General features: G+C 43.2%; 1 protein-coding gene across 5 annotated transcripts in view; it reads left to right on the top strand.

Moving 5' to 3' along the window:
- The window catches only part of shank3a (SH3 and multiple ankyrin repeat domains 3a), a 189,164-nt gene that overhangs the window by 167,979 nt on the left and 3,800 nt on the right, over positions 1 to 17,385 (top strand). For 4 of the 5 annotated variants that reach the window (XM_027272637.1, XM_027272636.1, XM_027272639.1 and 1 more), the window contains 10 exons: positions 542 to 617; positions 2,776 to 2,858; positions 4,163 to 4,287; positions 4,688 to 4,823; positions 8,733 to 8,813; positions 8,992 to 9,015; positions 9,416 to 9,543; positions 9,775 to 9,880; positions 10,596 to 11,122; positions 11,218 to 13,313. In XM_027272637.1, the coding sequence (XP_027128438.1) occupies positions 542 to 617; positions 2,776 to 2,858; positions 4,163 to 4,287; positions 4,688 to 4,823; positions 8,733 to 8,813; positions 8,992 to 9,015; positions 9,416 to 9,543; positions 9,775 to 9,880; positions 10,596 to 11,122; positions 11,218 to 13,313 (3,382 nt within the window). The remainder of the gene's footprint in view (positions 1 to 541; positions 618 to 2,775; positions 2,859 to 4,162; positions 4,288 to 4,687; positions 4,824 to 8,732; positions 8,814 to 8,991; positions 9,016 to 9,415; positions 9,544 to 9,774; positions 9,881 to 10,595; positions 11,123 to 11,217; positions 13,314 to 17,385) is intronic. The other variant, XM_027272638.1, reaches the window with a different exon arrangement.

Genomic DNA, 17,385 nt, shown 5'->3' with positions numbered 1-17,385 from the left:
CTCTGTGGTAGCTTAATTTCTCTGTGTTAACTAAATTAAATTTTTGCTGGCATTTCTAATGCTAACATGCTTAGACCTAGGGCGTAAACAGCCCTGACATTTTTTGGGGTTTCCGTTGAATCTGATCCAAAAAATATACTGTGTCCTTCCTAAATCATTTTTAAGCATTGCATTCCTCTGAGGTTTATAGATTCAGCTCGTTTACTCAATTCCATGACAAAGTGCAGCAAGAACAGCACACTCTAGCAAATGTGGCTGACCTTGCTTTCAAGATGCTACACTGCACTAGGAATATCAACTTTGGGTGATGTGTGGGTAATTCCAAGAGTGATAACAGTTTATAATTAAAACAAGGAACTATTTATTTTTTTTATAGTTTATATAGCTTATCTAATACCGAAATCAGGTATATTATACATCCAAAATTGACTTTTAAACATTATATTGCAACTGATTTAAACATGTAATATAATGAGTGAATTTAATGCAGAACTTGAAGGTGCTGGATTGTCTGATTAAATGCATTTAATGTGTTTTACAGAAACACGGGAGGACCGCACAAAGAGACTGTTCAGACACTACACTGTGGGATCCTACGACAACTTCACCTCATACAGGTAGAGCCTCTGTCTCTTAGCTAGCATACTACTGCTATGTGCAGGCCATGTGTATTAGTGTATACTGTACAGCACAAACTATTGAGGTTACATCACAGGTTTCTTCTTACCTGAAGTGGGGTAATGAAGTATGTGTGGGAAGGTGTTGGAGAGCTGTGGAGCTGCTGCCATCTAAAGGCACAAGGCTGCCAGTGCACTCAGTTCTAATTGTCAAATGTACATGAAATTGTGTTGCATAACTCTGTTTAACAGTTTGTTTTTGTCTGTATGTGTGGGTGTCTGTGCCTGGTACTTACACATGCATAATATATGCTTAACATGTATGCATGTCGGTTGCTTCATACTTTTCTGAACTGCTTATTCTTATTCAACCTGTTGTAATGTTTTATTTCACTAATAATACTTCTTTTGACCCTCAGCCCATGTCTCTTTCAGTTTTGCTGTCATTGCCTCAAGCAGATATTAATTGTGTAGAAAGTGCTTCCTCTCTTACAAGTCGGATTTGTTAGCTGAGAGTGGAACAGCAAGCTGTGTGTGGTTTTGTTACAAATGTCACCTCACTTAGCAGAGCTCCAGGTTTGAAGAATCAGTATCACATTAGTCTGTGATAGTCTACACAGATAAGGCATTAGAAATAGAAAATTATGTATTTTATTTTGTTGTTTATTCCAGAGGTGCCACAGTGAAAATAAACATTGCATTAAATTATCTATGAGAATGAGGTTTTTAAGTGTATGTGTATATGCATGTACATATCAAGTTATGTTATACAATTCCTTAGATAGACACAAATGTCAAAGGAAACATGGAACATTTAACATTTTAAATTGTGAGTTTTCCATCAGTATTTTTAATTTATTGAGTTATGTAGGAGGATAGAGATTCTGAACAAGGACAGTGAGCCTATTGCATTAATGCAGCATTTTTGGGGCATAGAGCAGAGATGAAAGCATTGTGGATAAAAGGGTTTGGGCTGAAACACCGTCTTAGTGATGCTTAACTAACACAGTGTTTTGTGCATAATAATTGGTGCAAAAGTGGATAGATGGCTTTTTATGAAAGCAAACCTTTGACCTCCCTCCTGCAGAAAGGTTTGTTACGGGTCTCCTGGCTCCAGCAGCAGGGGCTCTGTGTTCCCTTGGTAAGTCTGAGAGAGTGAAGTGTAACTAAGCTAATGGAGACTGCAGCCGCCTACTGAGTTGCAACCTGAACACTAGCCCTCTGCATCTGCCTCAGCTGAGAGGAAGGATGACTGATAATACTGAAAATTACAAAATACTACAAATCTCTTGGCTTTTGGTCGAGGTGTTCAGGCTGCACGCTGGCAGCAGTCCCCTCAGTCAAAGTGTGGTGTGAAAAGACTGGAAGATACAAGGATTGCTGCCATTTGCCATCGTTTGCATACATCAAAACCAAGCTAATGAATTTAGTGTTGTAAGTTGCCACTATAGGCTGCCTTACTAAATCTTTGCACACAGATGCGAGGCTTCAAAAAAGAATGTTTAAGTGCACGCAGAGCAGCGCAGGTTAACACCACCAAAAGGCCTCTGCTCCTCAGTAAAATCAGGCAGTGATGAACTGCTCACTTTTGCCTCCCATTACTTTTGCCATTAGTCGGGGGATAATATTGCTTCTGAGTCATCTATGTCAGTTTCGTTAGCAGAAGCTCTCCACACCCTCCTCAGTTTGAGTCTCATCTGAGGGATCAGTCAGAAGATTGATTCACTCTTAGGTTTTATCCCAAAGATACTTCAATCATGAGGACTCTCTCTTGCCTGCTCAATCTTTAGCACTCACCTCTATCTGTGTGTGTGTGTGTGTGTGTGTGTGTGTGTGTGTGTGTGTGTGTGTGTGTGTGTGTGTGTGTGTGTGCACACGCCTTACAAAATACTAGTATAACCCTTGGGAATCCTGAGCTGGGTTCGCTTGCTTGGCTTTTAACTTGATTGGTTAACAGGAAAGGAAGTACAGTATGTGTGTGTGTGTGTGTGTGTGTGCGTGCGTGTGCGTGTGTGCGTGCGTGCACCTCCTCTCATTTGTCACCCGACCGACCCTCTTTACTCTCCTGCCCTCCCTTTTGCCCCTCTCTCTCTTTCTCTCTCCCTTTGAGGATGGTGTTGGATTCATACCTGCTCTCCCTCTGCTCTCTCCTCCACAGTGACTATATCATAGAGGAGAAAAATGCTGTTTTACAGAAGAAAGAAAACGAGGGGTTTGGCTTTGTCCTGCGAGGAGCCAAAGGTGAGATATGAACACACACAGAAACACACACACGCACACACACCTTTGCAAAGCCATTCACGTTCTTTAAGCACCTGTTTTCAATGTGTAGAGTGTTTTGATATGAGAAGCAGTGTTGTTGATCTGAGTCACGGAGAAAGGCTGAGTCTGTATTGTAACTGTGTGAGTCAACAACACGGCCAGCTTTGGTCAACACTGGGTTTGTATACTCAGATGCACTCTGGCTCATGTGTTTGTGTGTGCGGGTTTATGTATGTGTGAGCGTGTGTAGCCCCATTGGCGGCGTCATCCTTGGCTGAGTTGTCGGCTAGCTGTCCCATCTGTTCCCCACACATGGCGTTCATCTTTAGGAGAGACGGACTCCTCTCTCCCCTCCTCTCTTATTTTTCTTGTCTTTGCTCTGTCTGCCCTTGTTTTTGCTCCTCTCCGCTGTCTTTCATCTCCTTTCTGTCCATTATCCTTTCCAAATACTTTTACGCTTTCATACCTTCCGCATTTTCGTCCCGAAATCTCCTCTCTGCTCATCTCCATCGCCACAAATTCATTTTACTCATGCACGTGCCAGCTCTCCCTGCTCTCCCAGTCGGTTACCATGGCAACCCCTCTCAGGCACCTTGCCAGGAGTCTGAATGTGCTTTACTGCTCCATCACTCACTACCATGGATCTTGGCCCACCTCGCTCTCTTTTACTCACTCTGTCTTTTACTCCCCAGTACCCTTAAACACAAACACACATACACACACACAAAACACGCACTGCAGTTCACTTAGTGGTCCTCTGAGAAGTCTCATGTGTCAGTGATTTAGCTGGATTCGTTCCAAGATTAAATGGAGTTTGTGGTAGCACACTAACTTAACAAAGTGTACTGCGTGTGTGTGTGTGTGTGTGTGTGTCTATTTTGTTGAGATATGCATGACGTTTAGCAAGTGTGAGCATGTGATTATGAGTGTGGAACTATATGTATCGATAATATTGTTTAGGTGCAGCCTGCGACTGCTGTACATCCACTCAGAGCTACTAGTATTCCTGCCTTATATACGCAGACATCTTTAATCAACAAATATAATGAAAGATAATACAAATGTATTCTTGAAATGATTTTAGCAAAGCTGAAAGGGAAGTTTTAAAAAATGTATTATTGCCTCCAAGGAAATTGTAATCGAGCAGATTTAAAGTAGCAGCCAACATTTTCTAAAAAAAATTCTTTGCAGCATGTAAAACATTTTCTGTTTGTGATCTCATGGTCATTGGTGAGCTAATTTATGAGAAGAACAAATTAAACTGTTTTGGACTTTCTCCTCAGCCGAGACACCCATTGAAGAGTTCACCCCCACCCCAGCTTTCCCTGCCCTTCAGTACCTGGAGTCTGTGGATGTGGAAGGAGTGGCCTGGAGGGCTGGTCTGAGAACAGGAGACTTCCTCATTGAGGTAATTAAGGACAGCACTTGACTTGCTGCTTCTTTATCTGTATCTATCTCATACACTGGTGATTGCCTTTGAACAGAGAAAAATGCTAAGAACAGCTGAATTCTGCACAATACTATGGTGCGTTTGTGATATGGCACATAGATTAGTCCTTTGTCTGCAAAGAGAGTAATGAATATTTTCAGCTGATGTGATTAAGATGAAATAACATTATAGTTAAATGGATGAGACTGATAAAAATAAGGCATGATTTGGTGAATATGAAGTTTGATCATGTGAGGTATCCCACCCTGCCCTGATTGACCAGAATTTAGTGTAAATGTGGTGCTGTAATATCTGCAGTGTTGTAAAAACAAGGTTATACTTCTCATTTCGTTCTGTCTTTGTGTGTGTTTTCACTTAGGTAAACGGGGTGAATGTAGTGAAGGTGGGCCATAAACAGGTGGTGTCCTTGATCCGCCAAGGGGGCAACAGGCTGCTGATGAAGGTGGTGTCTGTCACACGCAAACCTGAGTCTGAAGAGGTCGTCCGCAAGAAAGGTAATGACCAGTTGAATTGGATAACCTCTTCTGTGCCCTCCTATTCCTAAAATATGATAAGTAAGATATATTTATAATCCAATTTCACACAAAAAACATGTGCCTATATTATGGGAAATCATGTGAAATCCTGCTGCATATATGTGCTTTTTGTCAGGACTCCCTCAACTACTATTAAATGTATGTAATAGTGTGAATAATAATTTAAAATAGACCATGTTCTACTAAATATATAGTAAGGGCTTCATTATAATGTGTGCTTATGGAACTTAGCATAACACATGCAATTTCTCTTAGGATGTCCCAGTAATTTATTAATGAAACGTATGTGATGAACGTTTATGTACATTATTGTGAGTTTTTATTGTCAAGGTGTTTTCTACCACGTTTCTCTGCTGTAGATTCATGTGGTTTCCATGTCAACCACAGCTCGCCATTACTCAGCTCCCACACAGTCCTGGCACTATGACCTCAGGACTGTGTACACTTCAAATGTGCGTGTGTGTGTGTGTGTGTGTGTGTGTGTGTGTGTGTGTGTGTGTGTGTGTGTGTGGTAGAGTGGTGTGTGCACCTCTTTTGCGATTATTGAGATACATGGTGATAAATGGGTTTGACCCAGTTTCATTTGGACAGTACTGTATCAACTAAATCGTGCTACTCAGGGTCTTATATCTGTCAGTCTCTCTTTTCTCTCTCTTTCTCTGCTTGTCTCTGTTTCATAAACTCATCTGTAGACGTTGGCCATTATTTATTTAGTAATGTAAGTTTTATCTTTTCTTGATATGGTTAATGCCAGTATGCACAATTTAACATATTTGTACCTTTTTTGATATTTGAACCAATTTAATTAAAGCAATAGCATTAGCATTTTAGGAAATATACTTATTCCAATTCTTGTGGAGAGTTAGATGAGAAGATCTCTCTTCTTTCTATCCATTATATATGAAGATACTGTCAGCAGATAGTTAGGTCAGTTAAGCACAGAACTATCCTGGCTCTGCCCAAAATTTAAAAAATCCACCTACCAGCACTTCTGAAGCACACTAGTTATATATTTATATATATGTACATACAGTATATCTAATTTGTTTAGGGCCATATAAAATTTAAAGGGTAAGAATTTGCCATTTTACAGCAAATGTGCCAGACCAAAAAATAGTCATATGAGCTCCTGTAAAAGAAAGTGTTGTTTGGTGTGAGACTGAAATAAGGACTTGAGAATGAACTGTTTTTTAATAACTGTATTCTTTGCAAAGGAAGCCACACAGTCATACAGAGTGCATAGCAGCCTGCAGAGTGAAAGGACAAGACAACACTTCAGCAAAGTATTTATCAGAAACTTTGACCTTTTTCCCATCATCTAGCTCTACAGGAGACAAGCCAGTTCAGACATTATATGCTAGTTATCATAGTGCAAGGACACAAACAGTTGTCCAGGGCATCCTGCTTGTCTAAAGATGCCACAAGGAAGAAAAACATGAGAATATGACGACTTTGGTGATCATGATAACTACAAGTGAGAAAAACAGTTTACATAGCAAGTTGATAGTAGAAATAATTCAAAATAAACATCTTAATATGATTCTACTAGCACACATTCAAAAATGTCATCACAGAAAAAACTGATTACACAAATGAGAATGTGTTCGTTAATGAGCTTTAGAGGTGCTAAGGTGTTAAGAGATAGACAGGTTGTGTTCCTTTAACTGACAGCCAGGAGAGTATTACTGGTCTTCTCATCTAATTCTCAGCAAGAAAGTAAGCGCATTTCCAAAAATATTAGTCTATGCCATAATACTTTTTAAGCTGTTACCAGCAGCTCTCTAGCTCACTCTGTCTGTCAGTCGGACTGCCCTTTGGCCACAGTGTTCGCCCTAGGATGATGAAATTTGTCATGGTCATCAAGTCAAGTCATTATAAGGTTGTGTGGGTGTGAATGCATGTACATACATGGTCTGAGTTAAGGCATTTGTGCAATGTAACACAAGCATTTTTTTTTATTTAGAGTGCCTTGGTTTGTGTCCATTTAGTTTTGTCTTTTCGTGTTTCTAAGTCATTGTCTTGTTGCCTCCATTAAAGCTTGCTTATGGCTGCTTGTCTCAGCTGCTGAGGGATTTGAGCTATTCGTTAAGTAGTAGATAGACTGAGCTGTCCTGAAAAGACCATGATTGGCAAGATTTCTTAATTGTGGGCCTCTGATAGACACAGACAGTGCAAACAACTATAGGCAAGATGGAGTGTGTACAGCGTTTCAGAGATGAGGGAGGATCGGATTTTTTACTCCTGTTTCAAACTTCTCCTAAATGTCTCTTTTCCCATCCTGAGCTGTGTTAAACACCCTTTCCCGCGGTGCTACTGCTCCAATGGAACTTGCTCTGCATTTTGTGCCGCACCTTTGCACAAATACACAGACGCATGCTCACACGCGTGCACCCCACCTCTACACAAATATATGCACGCGTACACACACACACAGACTTGCAAGCAAACACACGTCCAAAACACACATTCTCTGCACCATGCGAGGCCTCACTACTGCCACCGTTGCCATGGCGACTACACTGCATGTTTGAATTAAGCATTACATTACAGCAAAAGCATCTCTCTCTCCCTCTGACTCTATCTCTGTTCCTCTCTCTTTCCTCCTCCATCTCCTCTGCACCCTGCTACTGTACCAGAATGTGCAGGGTGGTGAGGAAATGAAGATGTTTGATATGGACCGTACCCAGGATGGCGTATGTACACTAGATCTGCAGCCGCTGACGACAGCAGGATGGTTAGGCTCTAGTAAGGCACTAGGGCATTTGTGGGATTTAGAGATCTATTACTCTACAGTGGTGCATTGAATGTTAGCGGGTCTATTTCAGATAGAAGGAGACGATATAGTTGCATTGTGGGGGTATTGTTAGGAAACTTGACATTTGTCTTAGCATGTAGGGACTTCTGCTGCATGTAGCTTTATGGTCTCTGTCCAACTGCATGGCATTACGTTGTTACCGCTGACTTTACCTACTTATATACATCATTTTTAATTTGGTAAATTGCAGTGTTTATTGTAACCTGATTTAAAGCCTTTTATTGAAACCTGTAACTCTGTAGTTTGTATTTGCAGCTAAAATTTGGTAGACGTGTTTTACTGCTTTGAGTGGGAGGATAACAGCCCAGTTGCCTTGTGTGTATAGTAGGATTGGGAGCCTCCCATGAGCTTTGGGGTATAAAGTCGCATAAAGGCGCATCATTTTCTTTAGCTGTTGAATTTACTGTCATATTTTCGTCTGTCAGCCCACAAGTCATTATGTCCTCCCTCAGGGAGTTTTGTCTGTGTATCTGCATGTCATCCCGCATGTGGGAGGATGTTCATGTGTGCGTAAGCCGGTGTGTCTGTGCGTTTCTGTCTAATGCACACCTGCTAATTTCCAGACAGGCAGCATATTAAAAGTAAGATGGACGACTTTTTCTCTCTCCTTGCCACACTCATTTTACTCATTCTGTCTATTGTGGTAGACAAATTCTGTTGTTCGGTGTGTTATAGGAGGATTCAGAGAGGTAGGAATGTTACAGAAAGGACTGAGCTGCACATTTACCGCCTCTGGGCTCCTCAGCAGAGGGGAAATCTTGCAGCACAGAGACTGAAAAACTGAAAGTTTTGGAGACAGACCGACAAATTTACAAGCCATCGGACCAACGGAAAACAAAGCATGAAGAAGTTGGGCTCCAATCGTAGCCTGAACAAGGTGGTCCTGACTAAGCGCGAGATGTCCAGCCATCCATCTGAATTTGACCAGATCAAAGCAGTAAAGACGGGATGGACTGGCCGTCTGGGGGATGCCAGGAGGGCTCTGAGCCGCAAAGCCAAAGGATTTTCATCCCCCTCAACTTCATCCTCAACACCATGCCTTGTCTCCACAGCTCCCCCGCCACCTAAGAGAGCTCCCAGTACCACCCTGACACTGCGCTCTAAGTCCATGACCGCTGAGCTGGAAGAACTGGGTGAGTGCCAGAGAGCTGGCATGCAAACTCTATACTCTCTTCTTCCTTTTCTGTCACATTTCTGCTTTCCCTTTGTCATTAAAACTTGGTGTGTCTCCTAACTTTTAGAATAGTCACTTCTGTTGGCTTGTTCTTGTCATTTTCCCTCCTCTGCTGACGCAATCTTTTTCCCACCAAGCTTCTGCTCGGAGGAGAAGAGGAGGTGAGTCTGAGGCAAGAAATTGACACCCCTTTGAACGTCATTAAGATGATTTATCGCTGCTGTGTCAATTTGAGCACTGTTGATTTAGATCAGAAGAGCAGAACACTTGATATGTGGACTCTTTCTTTCTCCTTTTTTTCAATCTGTCTTTCCCTTTTAACTCTTAGTGCTCACTCCCTAGTGGTCATCAAGGAAACACAGTGAACTTTAAATAGTGCATTGATTTTGTACAATACCACAGAGCATGATCTCACATTGTAGAGAATAGCTACATTTTGGAGATGCCCTTTTAATCACAGTTTGTATTCTCTATTGTGTTAGCAATGTCAAAAATGATGACACAACATTTCCCCGGTCTTATGTCTCAGTATTTAGTTCTGGCTCATTTCCTTCTCAACAGAGAGACTAGATGAGATGTTGGCATCCCAGGAGTCTATATTGCGTTCTCAGCCCTCGGAGGCAGATTACAGAGCAGCCACTGTCAAACAACGGCCCACCAGCAGGAGAATAACACCAGCAGAGATCAGTGTGAGTGCACCTACACACAGCACACTGACAGACAACATATGCTAACATGTTGGCATACAAACTTAATCTGACATACTGAAACATACTGAAAAACACCTGGCCTACACAGCACTACACAACACTGCACATGTTTGATGTGCTGTTTCATGCCACTTCGTCTTTGACATTTTGTGAGTTGTAAGAGTTTGACTGAAAAAGGCATTAACGTTTCTTCATTTTATTATGTTATAGTCACTGTTTGAGAGACAAGGGATGACTCTACATGGAGGTCTTCACCCAGGCATTGAGAGAGGTCACATGCCACTACCAAAGGGGATGTCCAGGACCAAGTCTTTTGGTAAAACAATCACCCATCCTGTACATATTCAAATCAGGTGAATGATAGTGTATCTTATATCCAGTATGCTTATAGGTAGTATATTGACATGTCGATAATATAAGATCAGGAAGCTTCATTCTTTTTTTCAAAAATTGCATCACTACACTCACCACTCTAGTCAGTACTGAATAGAAAACATTCACTGTAAACAGAAAATACTGAGCAAGCAACAACATTTAAATTGACAAGATATAATTTCCCCTTTCAAACCTTGGCAGAGTAACAGCTGTTGACAGTTACATGGTGACAAATACATACTTACACTGTATTACATGTTCAGAATGTGAAAATGTGCCGACTGGATTTTCACAGGAACAGATTTGCAGAGCAGATGTTCAAGTGCAGAGCTTATTTCAAAAGTAGATGTGCACATATATTATTAATACTCTCTGTATTATTAAACATTTTCCTGTTTTCAAGCACATTCATTAAATGAATGTTGAAATAATTCTTATGTAAGTCAAAAATAGAGCCACATGTTTTATTAAAATATCGTATAGTTGCATTTCAGAGACCGGATACATTATTAACTGTGTGAGTTAACCGATTATCAGACAGATGCATCACGTTGTATTTTTCATGAAGCAGCTCAGGCAGGCAGATATAAAATGGATCTTTTTTATGAGCTTACTCCCCGTCACCGGATGATCTGTGCTCTCCCCTCCCTCATCAGGTGCCACTGAGGAGGATCGGCTGTCTGCTCTAGCAGGCGAGCACAGATTTCCCCGCAGTTCCTCTATGACAGACAGCCTCCGAGACCATTCCCAGCCTCATCCGATCCCTCCACCTCCACAAATGGCACCTCCTCCTCCCCCCTACTACCTAGACACCGGTCCTCCCCCAGCCTTCTGCCCCCCTCCTCCCCCATCTAGGACCCAGAGTCAGGGCCATGAGCCTGGAGGACGCTCCAGCTTCAAACCCTCTTCCTTGGACCTGCCTTATGAGGCTGCCCAGCGGCAGGCCACACACATCGAGAGACAGAAGAAAGCCCGCTCCATGATCATCCTCCAGGACTCTTCCCATCTACCTGTAGAACCTACAGAAATTCCCCGTCCTTCTGCTGCTACTCCACCTGAGCGAATCAAAAGGAAGGGTCGGGTTATTGACAACCCTTATGCTAACGTGGGTCAATTTAGCATTGGACTCTACACGCCCACCAAGCCCCAGAGGAAGAAAAGTCCCCTGGTGAAACAACTACAGGTAGGTTGTATGTTGGGGATGGTCTGTTATGACTTCAGTGCCAAAGACCCTCTGATTCTGACATGTTTGGTTGATTACTTTTTGTCTTACTGCAGGTGGAAGATGCACAAGAAAAAGCTAGTTTAGCCTTAGCTGCTGCCCACTCCCGAGAGAGCTCACCCTCAGGACGACACCCACATTCTCATGGGCACACACACACCAGCCGTGCAGACTACTACCAGCAGCAGCTGATGGCTGAGCGAGAGCGTATGCGTGCCCAGGGAGAGATGATGTTTCAGGGTAAGGGCCCCTTTGCTGCTGCAATTGCTGGAGCAGTGAAAGATCGTGAGCGTCGCCTAGAAGAACGGAGGAAATCCACTGTCTTCCTTTCTGTTGGGACCATGGAGGGGGCGTCTACCACCAGCTCTGACGCCCCCTCTCTGACTCAGTCTCACTCCATCGATGAACGGATGCTCACCCGAGAGCTAGGACAGCTGCCTCCCCCTGCCTTGGCCCTGAGCCCCTCACCTAGTGGGACCACCTTTATCCACCCGCTCACAGGAAAGCCCCTGGACCCTAACTCTCCACTGGCTCTTGCGCTGGCCGCAAGGGAGAGGGCACTGACCTCCCAGAGCCAGTCCCCAACTACCAGCCCAGAGCCTAGGACTAAACAGGAGCGGATAGGCCAGGGCGTAATGTTCATTGACCCTCAGACCAAAGAGTCTCCACATGGGGAAGGGGCATCCACAACACCTCCTTTCTCACCTAAAAGCGCCAAGGCAGCGGGACATGGAGTCGGATCCTCCCTGACATCAATTTTAGTTTCCCAGCCCACCAAACCACAGTGGGCCACATCAACATCACCTGTATCATTCCGGCAGGAGATGGAGGCCAGAGTAGAAGAGAGGAAGGAGGAGAAGAGACTGGAGGATAAAAAAAGTATGTTGATCAGTATTATGGATACGTCGCAGCAGAAGACAGCAGGGCTAATTATGGTCCATGCTACCAGTAACGGCCAGGCTGTTGGGGTGGGTTCAGAACTAGAACAGGCATCTGCCCCAAAGTCCACTGAGCCCAGCAAGTCTCCAAGTCCACGGGCAAAATCCCCCAGTCCTGTGGTCCCCCAGTCCCAGACCCAGCCTCAAACTCAGCATCCTGCAAGTCCAGCCCAGGAGAAGAGTCTGGCTCAGGGAAGCTCAGAGGAGGATGTGGATCCATACACAGTGACCCTGCCCCCTGCAATGTTGTCCTCCAGTGATGAGGAAACAAGAGAGGAGCTACGTAAGATTGGAGTTGTTCCCCCACCAGATGAGTTTGCTAATGGCCTGCTCGCGCAGGGGGCACCAGTGTCCCCAACTAAACCTGCCTCCTCTCCTTCAACCCCAACAACACCAACACCCCACACTCCCTCAACCCCAACAACCCCAACTGTGACTCCCACGCAGCCTCAGCCTCCCCAGCCCGCACCTCCACCCAGTGCAGCAGCTGTCTCAGGGAAGCCCTCTGATCCTCTCGAGCCCCCACCAGTGGGCGAGTCTGGCTCTGCGGCTGACTCAGGCGTGGAGGAGGCTGATACGCGCAGCTCCAGCGAGAGAGAGCGAGACCACCATCTCGAGACCACCAGCACCGTCTCCACGGTTTCCAGCATGTCCACATTGTCCTCAGAAAGCGGCGAGCCTGCCGACACACACACCACGCACACCTCCTATGCCGACGGGCAGACTTTTGTGCTCGACAAGCCGCCAGTGCCTCCTAAGCCACGACTCAAGTCCCAGATAGGAGGCAGTAAAGGCCCCGTCACCTTCAGGGACCCTCTGCTGAAGCAGAGCTCTGACAGCGAGCTGCTATCACAGCAACAGGCTGCTGCCCTGGCTGCTGCTGCAGCTGGGGGTGCTGGACTGCCATCAGGTGGTTCAGCCTCAGTGACCGGACTAGCCCCCACTAAGCCGCGCTACCTCTTCCAGCGGAGGTCCAAGCTGTGGGGGGACCCAGTGGAACCTCGTGGGCCAGGAGTGGGGCTAGGTATTGGGAGTTTGGGCAATCTCGGTGGGCTGGGACTGGGGCTGGGTGCAGACGATGGAGCAAAACCATCTGTTATGGGAGAGCTCAGTTCCCGACTACAGCAGCTAAATAAAGATACTAGGTCATTGGGAGAGGAACCACTGGGTGCATCCCTTGACCCAGGCAGGAAGTCACCTGTGGCAGGTGCCAGGTAAGAGAAAAGCCAGTAAAATTTACTCTAAAATTGTGTTTAGCACTGGTTACATGGAAAAGTATTGATTTCAACTTTTATTCCTATGAGACAGCAGAGTTAGCAAACTAAAGCAATTCCAGTGCCCAGCCTCGGAGAGACGTCTTAAATTGATTAAAACTGCATGTTTGTCAGACACAGTTTAATTCTTTCCCCTTTGTTTTTCATATTGTTATATATTATATTGATATACTCTTTATTTAAATAATTCTATAGTGGATAATCCCTCATGCTTCTAGCAATAACAAGCCCACTGGAAGAGAGAATGCCAACACAAAAGACGGTTTTACTCATTGTGTAAAAGCAAAAATATGACACATACAATGATTTAAAATAATCCTCTGGAAAGAGGGATAACTCGAGGCTGAGCAAAGACAGCGGCTTTAAGTTGAATTTCTGTGCATGATGTGGTTTAACTCGCATTTTAAAATACGCAAATGAATCCATATTTAAACCAGTACACTGTGATGGTAAGTGATAATGAGATCAGAGGTCACCAGCATTGCTCACATTCCCTGTGCTATCCCTTCCTTTTGCCCACACACTACTTCTCAACATGAATCTACAATAAAACTTTCTTCTCACACAGCGACACCAGAGTTATCTGAAGCAGAGTGCTGTTTTTTGGTCTATCATCAATTTTTTTCCACCCCATAAATGAAACTACAATGAAGTCCTTTATATTTCTGCAGATGTGATGACACCGAAGAGAGTAAACCTTAAGGTTATAGCCCCTAGGGTAAACTTAAGCTTTTTTTTTTCCTAACACCCTATCAACTAATCCCATTTAAAGAGAACAATCCTTTGACATATTTTGTTCATGTATTTTCTTTTAAATATTTGTGTTACCTTGTTTGCATCACTGGAGCTCTTCCTTTCATATAATAAGATCAAATATTTGGCTGTAGTAGCCTACCATGCTTTCAGGAGAAATATTGGTTTTAGGAGATTACTAGTAGAGTACCAGCACAATTGATTGGCTCTGGTCTTGGATCTAAGCTGCTCCTTGTTTCCATAGTTACAGCTGTATTCCTTGGCCTCCTGTTAAGTGATATGTGTTGTACACACAGTAGACCGTAGTAGGCAAGTAGTGTTATGCAGTGTGTGTGTGTGTATGTGTGTGTGTGTGTGTGTGGTACATTATTTGTTGGTGCAAACAAGGTAACAGGGCTTGGAGGCATGCACTTCTTGAAGCCTCTCCTCATCTCACACACACTGTCGCTGTTGGGTTCAAACCTATGACCCTGCTAGTATCTGCCCTTCCAGCTTTTTTCCTTGAGCTTTTCTCCGAGTCCTTGTTCAAATAATACATAATACATCCTTATATCCACAGCTCTTTGCAGCCATCGCTGATATAAACTTGATAAGAAACTCTAGTTTCTTTCTTATCACTGTCTCCCATCCGACAGTAGTTATCAACGATGACCTCAAAGATTTAAGGATGTATTTTCAGAAGTATTTGAACATGACTAAACTATAATGGTGTGCCATGTTAAAACCATCCCCTCATGATATTGGCATTTAATAGCCATAATGATAAGCCTTATCAAAAGGTGCCTTGTGGAGTAACTGTCAAATAAATGGCAGCGTCTTCTCTTTTTATCTACTCAGGTTTTGACTTGAACAATGACCTGCCACAGCCTGGTTGTGTTTTTATGTCTTGGCCAGTTGGAAGTTAACATCTGCCATTTAACAAATGCTGTCTTTTTTCTTCTTTTCTTTGGTTGTCTATTGTAGTTTTACCCAGCCTTGAAATTGACACTAATTGATGTTAATTTTAATGTGCTGTTCAGGAGAATCATTCATATACAGTAATTTATCAAGTCTTACAATGCAGCTTTCAAAGAGCTCAGAAGTTTGCAGGCACTCCTCACATGCAGATGACTTTTCCTGCCTCGCTCTTCTCATTTTCCTCCTCTTCCGTCCTCATTACTGTTCATGTGAATAAGGAGACTATTCACTGTACTTCACTGCTGATTAAGCGGAGCTGAAAGTTATGAAGACACAATGTAAGATTGAGAAGAATAGGCTCACAGCTCAGTCCCTCACAGTTTCCAGCCAGCTGTCTACTAAATTAGTGACAGAGCTATATCGGGAAAAGAATGGAAAGTCTGTGTAGAACTGATCAGTATAGGTATAGTATTTATTAGCTTTTTGTGCTCACTAACGTTGGCGCTTGACAGATTTTTGTAACAATTATTGTTGTCCTCTGCATGAGAGTGACAGTGTAGTTTGGTGTCAACAGAAGTCTGCTGCTACTTCTTGTTGTTGCTTCTGGACATCTTGGATACAGACATTGTGTAAGCATAAACTTTTCTGTATTGTAAAAGCCTCATAAGCATGTCTTGCAGTCCCATCATTTTGCTAGTATTATACGTATTATTAGTGATAGTTGTCTGTTACCAAAATAGTTTTGGGTTGATTGCTTAAGACAGTGCATTGCCTGGGAAGCAACAAGTGAAATATAAAGTCACCATGTGACATTGAGCCAAAATCAGCCATCAATCATTGATTCGTACCTTCAACAACATGATGATACCTGGATGGATAAGGTGACCATGATATCAATTATAACATATCATGTTAACACCCATCCTTTCCTGAGATTATGCAATCAATGTGATTCCCATCATATCCATCCTGACAGTTGATTGCCCTCGGCTGTGAAAAAGATGATCATGCACACCATTATTTCTCTCTCTCTTTCTGCCTCTGCATTTGTATCTCCTGGAGCATTTCACATGAAGCATAGGCATCCCAGCACGCTTAATTGTAATGTTTCCCCATCACTTACCCGCCATCCACAGTGTGTCCCATTTAAACCTCTTGGAAAAACCACACATGCTGCTGTATTTTGTCTTCTCTTGTATCCACTTCGTTCACATGCTGTGTGTCATAGCTTTGGGTGGTTTAGAAACCTGTGGGTCTCATTTTATTTCAGTTGTGCTCTTTGGTTTTCTGTTCTGTTCTCTTGTTTATGTAATTTGCATAACTTTGTTTTGTTTTTCAGTGATTGTGTTGAGGGTGGCCATGGTCCCTGACTGTCTTGCTTATTGGACACTGTAGGTCTCTTAAATCATGCTAAAAGAGAACAGAAAAATTTCAAATTGTATTTTTTCATTAGGAAATACATCCCTTGTATACAGTACATCATCTGCAAATGTAAATAACTAATACATGGACAATACATATATAAATTTATGTTTGCCAACAAGAAAAACAATTCTTTGTCCACAATATTTCAAAATAAAAAACTAACGCAACCACAGAAGTCAAGGGACATGAGCCTGTCTTTTATTTGTTTGTTTTGTCTTTTTTTGTTTTTGTTCGTGCAGTGTTTGATATGTGAAAAGTGTGCTCATTTCTCTCTCATGTAGCCCACTGGTCAGACCTTGCTGAAGTTTACTCTGCTGTCTTTGTCCTGCTCATACGTCAGTAACAACATCACATACACACACACACACACACATACATAAATATATGTGTGCACACAGCTACACTCATACACCCACATACACACACACCTGTAGACATCCAAAAGGCATGTCAAAGACAGTAGAGTTGGCTGAAGCAGGCTATGAGTCTGGTTGGGAGGCTGCGTCTCATGGAGTGATGCTAACATTCTCTCCCATTGCTCTCTCTCTGCTCACCTTGCATGCTCCGCCCTGCTGCTCTGATCTGATTGGTCTAGATCTGACTGTGCGCCCAGGAGGGCAGGACGACTGTGTAAGTGCGCATGGAGCTCATCTCATATCCGTCGGCTCCCTGTAGTATGATCATTTTTCTGGCCTCTGCGCTGCCTAGTCTCCTTTGCTTCCATTACACTCTTTAGTCTTAATCTCACCCACATCAAAGTTTCCAGACACATGCAGTAGAGGCAAAACATGTGCCACACCTGTACATAAGACATTTGCTTACATGCATGAATTAAACAGACACCATTGCACTAACTCTTACCAAATTTAGGCCCCTTCTTTCTGCTTCTCCCTGCTTGCACCAGTCTAGACAAAACTGTTATGTTAGCCTTAATCCA

The sequence above is a fragment of the Larimichthys crocea genome, chromosome XXI, assembly GCF_000972845.2.
Source record: "Larimichthys crocea isolate SSNF chromosome XXI, L_crocea_2.0, whole genome shotgun sequence".
Classification (NCBI taxonomy): Eukaryota; Metazoa; Chordata; class Actinopteri; family Sciaenidae; genus Larimichthys; species Larimichthys crocea.
The sequence above is the reverse complement of the archived record's forward strand: the minus strand, read 5'-3'. Positions and strand labels throughout refer to the sequence as shown.